This window comes from Microcaecilia unicolor, chromosome 2 (assembly GCF_901765095.1).
Source record: "Microcaecilia unicolor chromosome 2, aMicUni1.1, whole genome shotgun sequence".
Lineage (NCBI taxonomy): Eukaryota > Metazoa > Chordata > Amphibia > Gymnophiona > Siphonopidae > Microcaecilia > Microcaecilia unicolor.
The window spans coordinates 424,754,093-424,766,178 of NC_044032.1; the positions used below are offsets into that span (position 1 = coordinate 424,754,093).

The 12,086-nt window shown below is 41.2% G+C and overlaps 1 protein-coding gene across 2 annotated transcripts in view; it reads left to right on the forward strand.

The window, feature by feature from the left end:
* NFKB1 (nuclear factor kappa B subunit 1) overlaps positions 1 to 12,086 on the forward strand; it is a 205,836-nt gene that overhangs the window by 118,758 nt on the left and 74,992 nt on the right. For both annotated transcript variants that reach the window (XM_030190754.1, XM_030190755.1), the window contains one exon: positions 10,218 to 10,322. In XM_030190754.1, coding sequence (XP_030046614.1) covers positions 10,218 to 10,322 — 105 coding nt within the window. The remainder of the gene's footprint in view (positions 1 to 10,217; positions 10,323 to 12,086) is intronic.

Sequence of the window (12,086 nt, forward strand, 5' to 3'; positions counted from 1 at the left end):
CTTATGTTTGTAATTTATTTTGTGACTGTATGATACATTTTCCCCCTGTGCATTTCTCTAATTTGGCGAGCAGGTGGTGTCTGTCCTCTGCTTTTAAAGCTTTTTGCAGAGGTGACTGTTTCTTTCCAGCTTAAGCCCTGAAGGAAAGTAACCTGCACTGCTATTGACCAGAAATCCATCAGTGTTAATGCTCTGGGCTCTGATTGACCCTGAAGTTCAAACTCTAACCAGTATGTGCTGGAAATCTTTAGTCTCAGAGAAGGGAGTGTGGAAGATAAAGATCTTACACTGAGACCCTGTTTAAAACCTGTGAGATGTAAATTTTCCTGAACTCAGGTGCTACTCAGGTATTAATAAAGTGTGTAGTTAGTTTTAATGTTGAAATATGTTGTTACCTGTTATTGTTTGCCGGTTAAATCTTTTTCACTGTTCCCTATTCCATTTTCCTGATAATAAACCCATTACTTTATTAGCTCTGTTGTCCTGGACTGACTAAGAATCCTGATGGTTTGTGTTTTGGGTCTATGAGTGTTTTCCAAGAGCTATGGGACCTCTGGGATTGTGGCCCTAGCGTCCTTAGAAACCACCAGGGAAATAATTTGCAGGTGGGACACTTACCCAGAGGCAAGAGAAAATCAGTATGGTGGGGTGGATGGTATGCCATTGTAGAGCACATGCATAAGGTGCAGGCGGACCTGAGCAGTGCTGGGACAGATCCTTTAGGTTGCCGCAGGGTTAACAGCAGGTGGGTGCTAGGCATTTCTTGACATTATTTATTTATTTTCCCAACTTCCCGCCAGTTGTATAGAGGGAGAGGGAGGAGAAAAAGAAAACTTAAGCAGCTTGAACACTTAATTTCCTTCTTAAGTCAGATCTTCCAAGTAACCCAGTTCCAGGAGGGAGATTTTAGGCCAGTTTTGGATTTCAGACAACCTCATCCTGATGCATTTTGGGACCTGTAACACTGATTTCAGTGTGTAGATCAAGCACTACAAATACAGTACATTGCTTTGGGATGTAAGTTTAAAAGGATTGACCAAAAAGTGCTGGAAGTTGGTAACTCGGCAACTCTACTTAGGTTGCTATGGGCACTCAGATTTAGCTGTCCTGTCAGCTTTTTTATTTAGATGACTGAGTCAATCTGTCAGTACCTTTACTTTGGCTGGTTCATTCTGTTAGAGTCCATTATTCGGGGTGTGGGCAGCTATTAGACAGGTACTCCCAATGCTTGAATATTAAACAAGAGTAAGTTGAGAGCTAGGATTTCTCAAGGTGAGTTCTAATGTTATTGTCTCTCCAAGAAGTGCATCCAATACAAGGCAAGCAAGGATTACTGAAAACAAAGTGCTTGACGAGAAGCTGGAATCCTGAGGCAAAAGGAAGCAAGCTGTGGAGACAGTGCTGGAAGGGGGGAGGGAAGGAGTAATGGTCATCAGTAAAGGATGGCATGTAGCCTCTGGGCCATTCCTGCAATGATTAGACTAGGACAGAAAGTCTATTAAAAAGAGAAAAGATCTCCATATGATTGAAATTGAAGGGTCGTGGCACTAGAACCCCAACACTCATTCTGATTGAACTGGATGAAAAGGGGGAATGGAGCAATTACTGGTCCTCACTCCTTCACACATACAAAAGAAAAGTGTCTACATTGTGTAGAGGCTGCATTTCATGCCTGTCTTGCAGTCTGCACAGTGTGTTTCTGTTTGTACCTTTCTAAATGTTATGCTTCAAAAATGGCATTTGATCTTAAATATGGTTCAGTAACAGTGTATGCCATGATGGAACATAAGTCTGAGAGAAAAGAATGCCCCTGCTGATCCCAAAACACCACTTCCTCCACTACTCAAGCTCCTTGGATGTCTCTTGAGATCCCTAGGAGGTGTATTTTCAAAGCACTTAGACTTACAAAGTTATAGACTTACAAAGTTCAATAGGTTACTATAAGTGCTTTGAAAATTAACCCCATGGTCACCTTGTTTTGGTTATAAGAAATATAAACACTGAATCTTATTCCTCCGCTTTGCCGTCCTCACACATTGATTTTAAGAGTTTTTGAACAATCATCTCTTGTAGCCATTAGACATTTCCTCAGCTGATCTAGAAAGGTATAGTAAAAAAGGATCTACACCAAACGAATGAGGGAGGTGGTGATTCTCACACTGTGGGAGCAGTAGAGAAAAACTGTAAGCCACTTCCTCATTGACTTTAACCATGTTTGTGGTTCATTTCTTTCAGGAAAAAAAAAGTAAAAAACAAATACAACACCTGCTTTTGTAACTAGACTGAGTGCTGGCTTTATGAGCTTTATTCTTTTGTTTTCCACTTTAAATTTTTATTAATGTTCTGGTGCAAAAGCATAATGAACCAAAACACATTTCAGACATAGTAAGGAATGTTTATAGTGTACAAGCACCCAAATTAAATATTTTATAACAAGATTTTCCATAATATTACTATAAAAATGTCACCATAATAGTAAATCAAAATGTAGGTACTGAGATATAATAAATTGAAATGATTTATTTATCCAGAGTCTCCTCCATTGTATACTTTTTCCCTCCTCTTCTCCTTCCCTAGCTACTCAGCAGAGAAACTCTTCCAGGTTTCTTGTAGCTTTTCTTGGGTACTTAACATTGGTCACCTATCAATTTTTCTTGCCTTACCCCAAGCTCCAGAACAAACCACTCAGGCTGTTCCATTTCCTGGGAGAGCAAGGTCTCTGCTTTGTTAAAACCTGTAGAGAAACAGCAAGTAAAATTCAAAATACCTGATACTGGATTAGTACCACTGTACAATCAAAACTTTAACAAAGTGCCTTAAAACCTGGTGTCTCACCACACAAATCAGATTTGAAGAGGAATACCATTACTACCTGCCTTCCAATAAGGCCAGGCCATCCTACCATTTCCACTGGATCCATCCAACCACATAAGACCAGCAGACTCTACCATAGAAACAAAAAATGATACAGTGGAGCACCGATAGTATGTGGTAAATGGGAGGCAAAGACCTTGAACTGCGCACTATCGGTGCGCGTATAAATGAATCATCAAGCCTACTCAAATGGTGGACCTCAGTCTGCAGTCCAGAGCCCGAAGGTGTCATGTTTTCTTTTTAAACTCTGTCACAGTGTCAGGGGTAGATTGATTCCCTCCCTCAGCCCCCTCCTCTGGCCCCAGGTCTGACGCTCCCTACTTCAAATCCTTTCTCTGCCCAGGTTTCTGGCAGTGGCAGTGTTTCACACAGGCCGTCTGCCTGAGCTTGGAATCTGCTCTCTGCTGTGCCCTGCCCTTTTCGGAAGCAGGAACTAAGGTCAGAAGGGGCGGAGCATAGCAGAGAGCATACTCCAAGCTTGGACAGATGGCCTGTGTGAATCACTGTCACTACTGAAGACCTGGGCAAAGAAATGATTTAACATAGTTAGCGCATATAAACGGGACCCATGTACAAAACTGGGGGGCATGCTGCCTCGCGTATAATCCGGACCCATACAATTATGGGACGCGTACAGTGTTTCACTGTAGCTGATAAAGGCCATAAGGCTTATCCAGTCTGCCTATCCATGCCAACTACCAAGTTCTACAAACCCTTCCTCTCCCTGTGCTTATCCCATTCGTTCTTGAACTTGGACACTGGCCTCATCTCCACCACCACCTCCAGGCATTCACCACCCTTTCTAAAAAGAAGTATTTCCTCAGATTACGCCTGAGTCTTTCCCCACTTTCACCCTCATCCTATGCCTCCTCGTTCCAGAGCTTCCTTTCAATTGAAAGTGGTCTGTTCCCTGTGCATTTATACCATGGAGATATTTAATGTCTGTCTCCTATATCTCCTGTCCTGTCTTTCCTCCAGGGTATACATCTTGAGATCTTTAAGTCTTCCTCATACACTTTATAATGATGATCACTGTCCATTTCAGTAGCTGCCCTCTGGACTGACTCCATCCTGTTTATATCCCAGTTTTCACATGGAGTCCCAAGTCTCACCTGTAGGGAGCATGCACCCAGTTAACTTAGTTGATCTGGGTGAGGTGGGTCACTCCTCAATTAGCCCCCTGTTTACAAAGCCGTGCTAGCGGCTGCCGGTGTGGTAATGCCAGCACAGCCCATTCACTTTGAATGGGCTCTATTGGCATTGCTGCGTGGCTTTGTAAATAGGGGGATTACATACACATGTGCTGTAAAAGCTTTTACTACAGAAACAGTGGGGTGAGGATAGGAAAGCAAGCTGCTGGCTGGGCTAATCCTGCGTATATACTGTTTTACCCTATTAAAATCTCATTCTAAACAAGAAGATGATGCAAAATGGTGAATAAGTGAACATGTGCAAAAATGTGTGAAAGAGTTGCAGACAAAAGTATTATACATCGTGAAATGTGCAATGCAATGGTGTAGTGACCTTTGTAGAGAAAATAACTTACTATAGAAAGAAAACAACAAGTAATGGAGAAAGAGCATAAAATAAAAATAAACATGAGAAGACCAATGGAACGATTTGTATAGGGGAAATGGAGTGTAAAAACACCAGGGAAATAGATTCCAAAGAAGTGAGAAAGATACTGTGATGTGTGCCAAAGAGTGGTTAAGACCCAAGATCACCCCTGAGCACCCCTGAAACCTTTACCCATTTGAGAGAATAGGTGTGGATATAGTGGGGCCTCTAGCTGTCCCTAGCCAGACTGGGAAAAGATGTATATTGACAGTGGTGGACTTTGCTACCAGATGTCCTGAAGCGGTAGTCTTATCCTCAGTAGAAGCAGAGAAAGTTGTCACTGCCCTGCTAGAAATATTTTCTCGTGTGGGATAACCATGAGAAATACTCTCAGACCAAAGGACACAGGTTATGTGTGAGCTGATCCAAAATCTGTGGGCACACTGTGAAGTGAAATGAGTATGTACCACCCCTTATCATCCTGAAACTAATGGGTTGGTGGAGAGATTTAATGGGACATTAAAGCATATGTTAAAGACTTTTGTAGAGTTGGGAGACCAGGGCTGGGGAAAGTACTTGCCCTACCTACTGTTTGCATGCAGAGAAGTACCCCATTTGAGCTGCTTTATGGCCGGAGAGTGAGAGGGCCCCTTAACCTAATAAGAGAACATTGGGAAGGAAAAGTTGACGCCTCTGACACCCCTGTAATTGAATATGTAGTCAATACGCCACAGAAATTAGAAGACCTTGTAGGCTTTGTCAGAGATTACTACTACTACTACTATTTAGCATTTCTGTAGCACTACAAAGCATACGCAGCGCTGCACAAACATAGAAGAAAGACAGTCCCTGCTCAAAGAGCTTACAATCTAATAGACAAAAAATAAATAAAGTAAGCAAATCAAATCACTAATTTGCAGGCAGCCCAGACTAAGCAAAAGCCCTGGTATGATCGTAAGGCCCAAAATAGAGAGTTTTATGAGGGTCTGGAGGTACTTGTTTTAGTCCCAGTATGTCAGAATAAACTTTAGGCTAATTGGGCGAGACCTTACAAGGTCATAAGGAGCCTAAATGGTACAAACTATGTTATATCTATGGACTCCAGGACAAAAAACAGCATACCTTTCGTGTAAATATACAGATCACACAGCTAAGATGTGTGCAGCCCACCAGAAGAGTGTTAGGATAGTGAACCCATACCTGATCTCTTATGTTTAATTTCTTTATTGATTTTTTCATAATTACAAAGACATAAATCTTTGACTGATATACCAATATTACATAAAACCTACTATGTTATATAAACACAAAAATATATTTATACAAGAAAAATATTGGATCTTAATAGTCCACAAAAGTGAGAGATCCAAGGTTTCATCACTGGAAGTTGAAATTTTAACAGCAAAATATAAAAAGGAAATATGAGTAGGTGGTTATCCTATATCTTAAAGTCCAGCTAATTCTATCGGTCAGTCTTTCTTGGTGTCTTGCATATCTAGAAAGGCACACAACTGTTCTGGCTCATAGAATATATATCTATTTTCTTTAAAGGTAATCAAACACTTACAGGGAAATCTCAGTTGAAAGGAAGCATTAATCAACAGAGTTCTTTGTCTCATTTCCAAAAATTTCTTCCTTCTGTATTGTGTCCAACGGGAAATATACCCATACCTGATCTCTTAGCAGAGATATTACCAGAGGAATCTACGCAAAAAGTTATAGTGACAGAGCAATTAGAAACAGCAGCTAGAAGCAGTACTGCAAAAGTGTGCTGATGTGTTTTCTGCTAAACCAGGATTTACTCTTTTGGCTAATCACAATGTAGACACGGGTGACCATACACCACTGATGCAGAGTGCCTATCGAATATCTGCTGAGGTGGAGAAGCACTTGATGCAGGGATTGATGAGATGCTAGCCCTAGGTGTTATAAAGAAGTCTCATAGTCTGTGGCTTCTCCTGTAGTTCTTGTTCCTAAGAAAGATTGCATGACTTGCTTCTGTGTGGATTACAGGAGGCTTAACGAGTGTACTGTATCTGACGCCTATCCAGTGTCACAGATGGATCAGTTGCTAGACCACTTAGCTGGGGCCCAGTACCTGATCACAATGGACCTTAGTCGAGGGTACTAGAAGATTCTTCTAACAGCTGATGCTCAGGAGTGATCAGCATTCATTACCCAATTTGGTCTGTATGAATTTACTGTGATGCCTTTTAGAATGAAAAATGCCCCTGGAATATTTCAGGGCTGGATGAATTGTCTGTTAGATGGACTCTCCAGGAAGGTAGAGCATATTCACAGATAGTAGCGGACCTGAGCAGTGCTGGAGACACACCCTCCAGGTGGCGGCAGGGTTAACCCCAGGTGGGTGCTAGGCATTTCGTAACAACATCCTTTTACAAAACACTAAAAACTGGAGGTACGGTTGAGATAAAATGCCAATTTTGGGACTTGAGTGCTCCAGGCTGGCCCTGGCCTTTTCTCATCTTTAGGAGAAAGGAGTTTAGGTACATCCCATTCACCAGGACATGTCTAGCAAGATGAGGAAGGTGAAATTTAATCTTAACTGTTAATTTCCTTTCCTTGAATCTTGCTAGATCAATTGAAGACCTACTCAGGAAGCCAGAAATTTTAGTAGGATTTTCTGTAGATAATTTCTTTGGATCTCACCAGGATTTTTGTTTTAGCTCTGCAGCACAGTCCGTCCTTGTCCTCAGTTTGAATGAAAGGCCAGTTTTCAAAAAAAGACTGATTTATCCAACTGAGGGGCATAGTTATCAATGTAGGCTGCTATTAAAGCATGTTATTTTACCACTAACGTATTCTAGCACAGGTCCCATTTTATGCAATGAGACTTAGTTACTAATATCCGGGGCTGACATTAAAATAACATGTCTTAACAGTAGCTCACATTGGTAACGTCTGCAGGTTCTATGTTTCAAACTTGTATTGTGCTTCATTTGAACCATGTGGTGGTTATGTAATTTGTTTCCTGGGTCAAATTGTTCTGTTTTGATTATGCTCTGGATTTGATATTAATTTTTATACAAGTCCTTCCACCCTTATACATTTTTCACATAGTACAATTCAAAATGCATTTAGATTGGAACTTCTTTCATTGATCTACACAACATAGTCTACACTTTAGATGTGAAAGAACAATATTCAAAAAGTGATTAACATTCTAATATTCTAAAGTGATTAACACTTTAGATGTGAAAGAACAATGCACAAGAACAATATTCAAAAAGTGATTAAGAATAAGAAATCAGTGTCTTGGTTGCATAAGTCTTCACACCCTTTGTCATAGAAAACCCAGATAACATCTGTTTCCAAAAATTGCTTTAACAAGGTCTGTAATAAGTGAAATAGAGCTCATCTGTGCCCTGTCACAGTAGCATAACTAATTTTCCTGGGTGAAAAAACAAGCTATTTGTTGTCTAAAGTGAATTTAAAACAAAGCTCTAAATGCACTGAACACATAGCTGACAAAAGAACTATGTTGAATTTTATTATCATTGTCGCTGTTGCTACTGCTGGGGACCAATTGAATCACTTAGGGGTGATTGTGTCTGATGACCTTAAAGCCAAAGCCAGAAGGATGCTTGGGTGCATAAAGAGAGGCATGATCAGCAGGAAAAAGGAGGTGATAATGCCGTTGTATAAGTCTCTGGTGAGGCCCCATTTGGAGTACTGCGTGCAGTTCTGGAAACCGCACCTACGGAAAGATATAAACAGGATGGAGTCGGTCCAGAGGGTGGCTACAAAATTAGTAAGCGGTCTTGAATGCAAAAATTATAGGGACAGGCTTATGAACCTCAACATGTATACACTGGAAGAGAGGAGGGAGAGAGGGGACATAATGGAAACATCTCAAGGGCATTTATGTTCAGGAAGAGAACCTTTTCCAAATGGAGAGCTCTGGAATGAGGGGGGCATATGACAAAGTTAAGAGGGAATAGGCTTAGGAGTAACCTAAGGAAGTATTATTTCACAGAAAGGGTGGTGGAAGCATGGAATGTCCTCCCGGTGGGGTGGAGGACTGTTCCAGAATTTAAAAAGCCATGGGATAAGCATGTGGGATCGCTTAGGAACAGGTAGAATTGGGGGTTACAGAGGATGGGCATACTGGATGGGTCATATAGCCTTTGAGGCATATTTTCAAAGCACTTTGGGAGGCTAAGTTCCATAGGTTTCTATGGAACTTTGGGAGGCTAAGTGCTTTGAAAATGAGCCTCTTTATCTGCCGTCGTGTTTCTATGTTTCTATTTATTTATTTATTTACAGATTTATATACCTCATCATCTAACATTCTAAGCAGTGTACAAAAATACATCCATAGTAAAAATATAGAACATACAGAGAGTACTATAAATTAGTGAGTTATTCTTATGTTTATTATAATGGGTATCTTGATCGTGATGGTCTAACCTCAGATTGTAAGTAGGAGGTCTCAATCCAGGTATAATCTTATTCACTAGGCGTAAGTTGCCATGTGGAGGCTGTACTGAGAAAGCTCACTAGAGTCCCTGATGTTGTTGCTGGGAGCTAGAAGGAGGTGTAGCTAAGGGGCAGGAGGTAATGATTGGAAGGGTTCATTGATTTCTGTATTTCCTGCATCTTGGAGTTTGTACTATGCTGCATGTATATCACGCCTAGTGTTCTGCGCCAGAATCTAACCATATTCTACAACAATGCACGTAACTTAATTGGCTTAACAAGTCAATCGGCATTTTTAATAGCACTCAACAAGTAATAATGAGCATTAATTAGCAATAATTAGAATTTACATGCATAACTCACTAAGCGTATTCAGTGATGAACTGTGCCTAAATTCTAAAGCATGCAGTTTAAAAGAGGCATGGCTATGAGCAGGGAAATGGGCATTTCCTGGGTGTTCCCAAATGTATGCGCGTTGTTATAGAACTTGGCCCAGTCCACATAAATCTACATGCAGGGGTTTATGCAACGTTTTCGTTGGTGTAAATGGAGGCGCATAGTATTAGGCTCTGGGATATCAACTAAGCGTATTCTGTATACTGTGCCTAAATCTTATAGAATACACTTAGGCGACAATGATTTCCACGCGGATTTTCCAGGTGCTATATATAGAATCTGGCCCTTTACGTCATTTCATTGCACACCTCCGTTGCCTCAGTATTGTGCAGAACATGCCTTGTATTTTCATCCAGTGTCACTGGTGACGTCAGTGTAAGCTCAGTGGAGTAGCAGTGCTTCCATTTTCAGTCTATAGGGTATTTGCAGTCACAGGGCCTGCTTTGCTAAGGCTTTTCTTCCAGTCTTGAAAGAGGCAGGAGCGATGCCCTCTCACTCCTGTCTCAGAATCTCCATATTTCAAAATAGGCTACTGCTAAGATGTGTTATATTACCACTAACCCGTGCTATTTTAACACAGATTCCATTTTATGCAATGAGACCTGCTTACTAATAACTAGGGTTAATAGTAAAATAACACGTCTTAACAGTAGCCCACGTTAATAACTCTGCCCCCCTTAATTGGATAGCAGCTCCAGATAGGGGCAGTGCTTCAACACCAATTAAAATTTGGCATTGGAGGTAGTTGTCTGCGCCTAAATCTGCGCCTGATTTAATAGTAAATAGTTATGAGGAAAAATTGCCTTTTGATTCATAATTCTTGCAGGAATATGGACAGCCTGTGAAATGCAGATTCATAGTTGATTTTTAGATGTCCAAGGTCTTTAGGCGTGGAAACATTCTGAAGGTAATCAGTCAATAATATTTTTCATTTTTCTCTTTCTCAACAGAAGCCCCCAATGCCTCAAACTTGAAGATTGTGAGAATGGACAGGACAGCAGGATGTGTGACGGGAGGAGAGGAGATCTATCTCCTGTGTGACAAAGTTCAGAAAGGTCAGCCAGAGCTCTTCATATTGGGTGTTAGATTTGCTAACGTGTTATTAGTAAATAAGCACCATTGCATTAAATGGGATCTATGGTAAATAACGCACATTCATATTTGTTAGTGTGTGGTAAAGCAGTGGCGTCTTTCAGTAAATTTAGCCATGTTTTCTTAAATTCCAGTGTCAGAGTATTCATACAGGCCAAGTTTTCAAAGTATCCCACATGCAAATATTTTTGCATTCAAGGAGTCTTCTTAAATCAGAATAAAACCATTGGCATATAAAACAGGTACATTTTGGCTGTAGACAGCCATTGAGAAAAACTAAACAATTTGTCATGTGTAACCTACACTATGTGCTCTGGTAACAAATTGCTTTTCAGCGGTGGAAACCTCGATAGCTAGGAATGGATCAAAAATTAATCCCGATAAAATTATTTGTTGTGGATAAGGGGCCAAGATAGTCATTGGGCCAAATTCCATAAATGGCGCCTTAAAAATTGTCGCTGAAAAACCACGCTGTTAACATAATTCTATAAATTACATCTAAAGTTAGGTTTAGTTTATAGAATATGCACACACGCCGTATTTGAGACTAAAATTTAGGCGCACCCATTTAGGTCACCTAAAAAAAACTAGGCTTAAATACCTGCGCCTAAGTTAGGCACAGATTGGGTGTATTCTATAACAATGCACATAGGTTTTTGAAATGCCCACATCCTGCCCATTCCATGCACATGGCCACACCCCCTTTTTGACTGCATGCATTAGAATTTACGGGCACTGTGTTGTAGAATACATCTAGAAAGTTGTTTGCATTAATTCTAATTAAAGCCAATTAGTGCCACTAATTGGTTAACTACCAATTTGTGCTGATTGGCTTGTTAATTAAGTTGTGCCCACAATTTGACCATGCGGCCTAATTAGTGCACACAACTTAAGGTGCCAGATTTAGAATTTGGGGGATTACCTACAGTACAGCCATTGGTAGAAACACTAAAGATTTTAGGAATAGTATTAGATTTTTCCAGGGGTTGCGTGATGCCTACATCCTAATAGGCAGTGGGGAGACAGAGCTCCATGAGAACCTACAAAAATCAGCTAACTACCATTCGTTAGAGGAAGTTTTTTAATCCAACTTGACCACGGAGGGGCAGCTAGAACACACAACACAGAACCGGAGGCTTCAGTTTCGGGCCAGGTTCCCACTGTATGCCTGCAAAGACTCCAAAAACTGCTTGGCTGAAATCACAGCCAGTCAATACTAAGATGGCAGAGAGTGCCGCGCTGATCACCGCGCCAGCGGGAGAATGGGCACAGGAGATTCCCGGACATTGACTGTAGCATTAGAGGACAAGCTAAATAAGTTGCAATCCACGGTAGACGAAATTAACAAAAGGTTTGATGCACACTCTCACCTGCTGACGGAGGTGGAAAGACAAATGTCTGAGTGGGAGGATGAGGCCACACACATGAATATGAATTCTCAGCTGGGGGACCTTGCAGAAAGAAAATGCTGAACTCCGCAATCGGGTGGAGGAGCAGGAAAACAGAGCACGCAGGAACAAGGGTTATTGGCAGTTTTGGATCCAGAGCTGTACACTTTTTTTCTCCATGTGGCTCCCACTCAGCTGGACTTGGAAAGCAGCTGCACTAAGTTCTGCTGCGAGAGGGCCCACAGAATTGGTGTGTGTAGGGATACTGACAACGGACCCCAGTGCAGCTATTGCCCACTATTTGAACTGGACTGATAAAGAGTCTATTCTGAGAGCGTA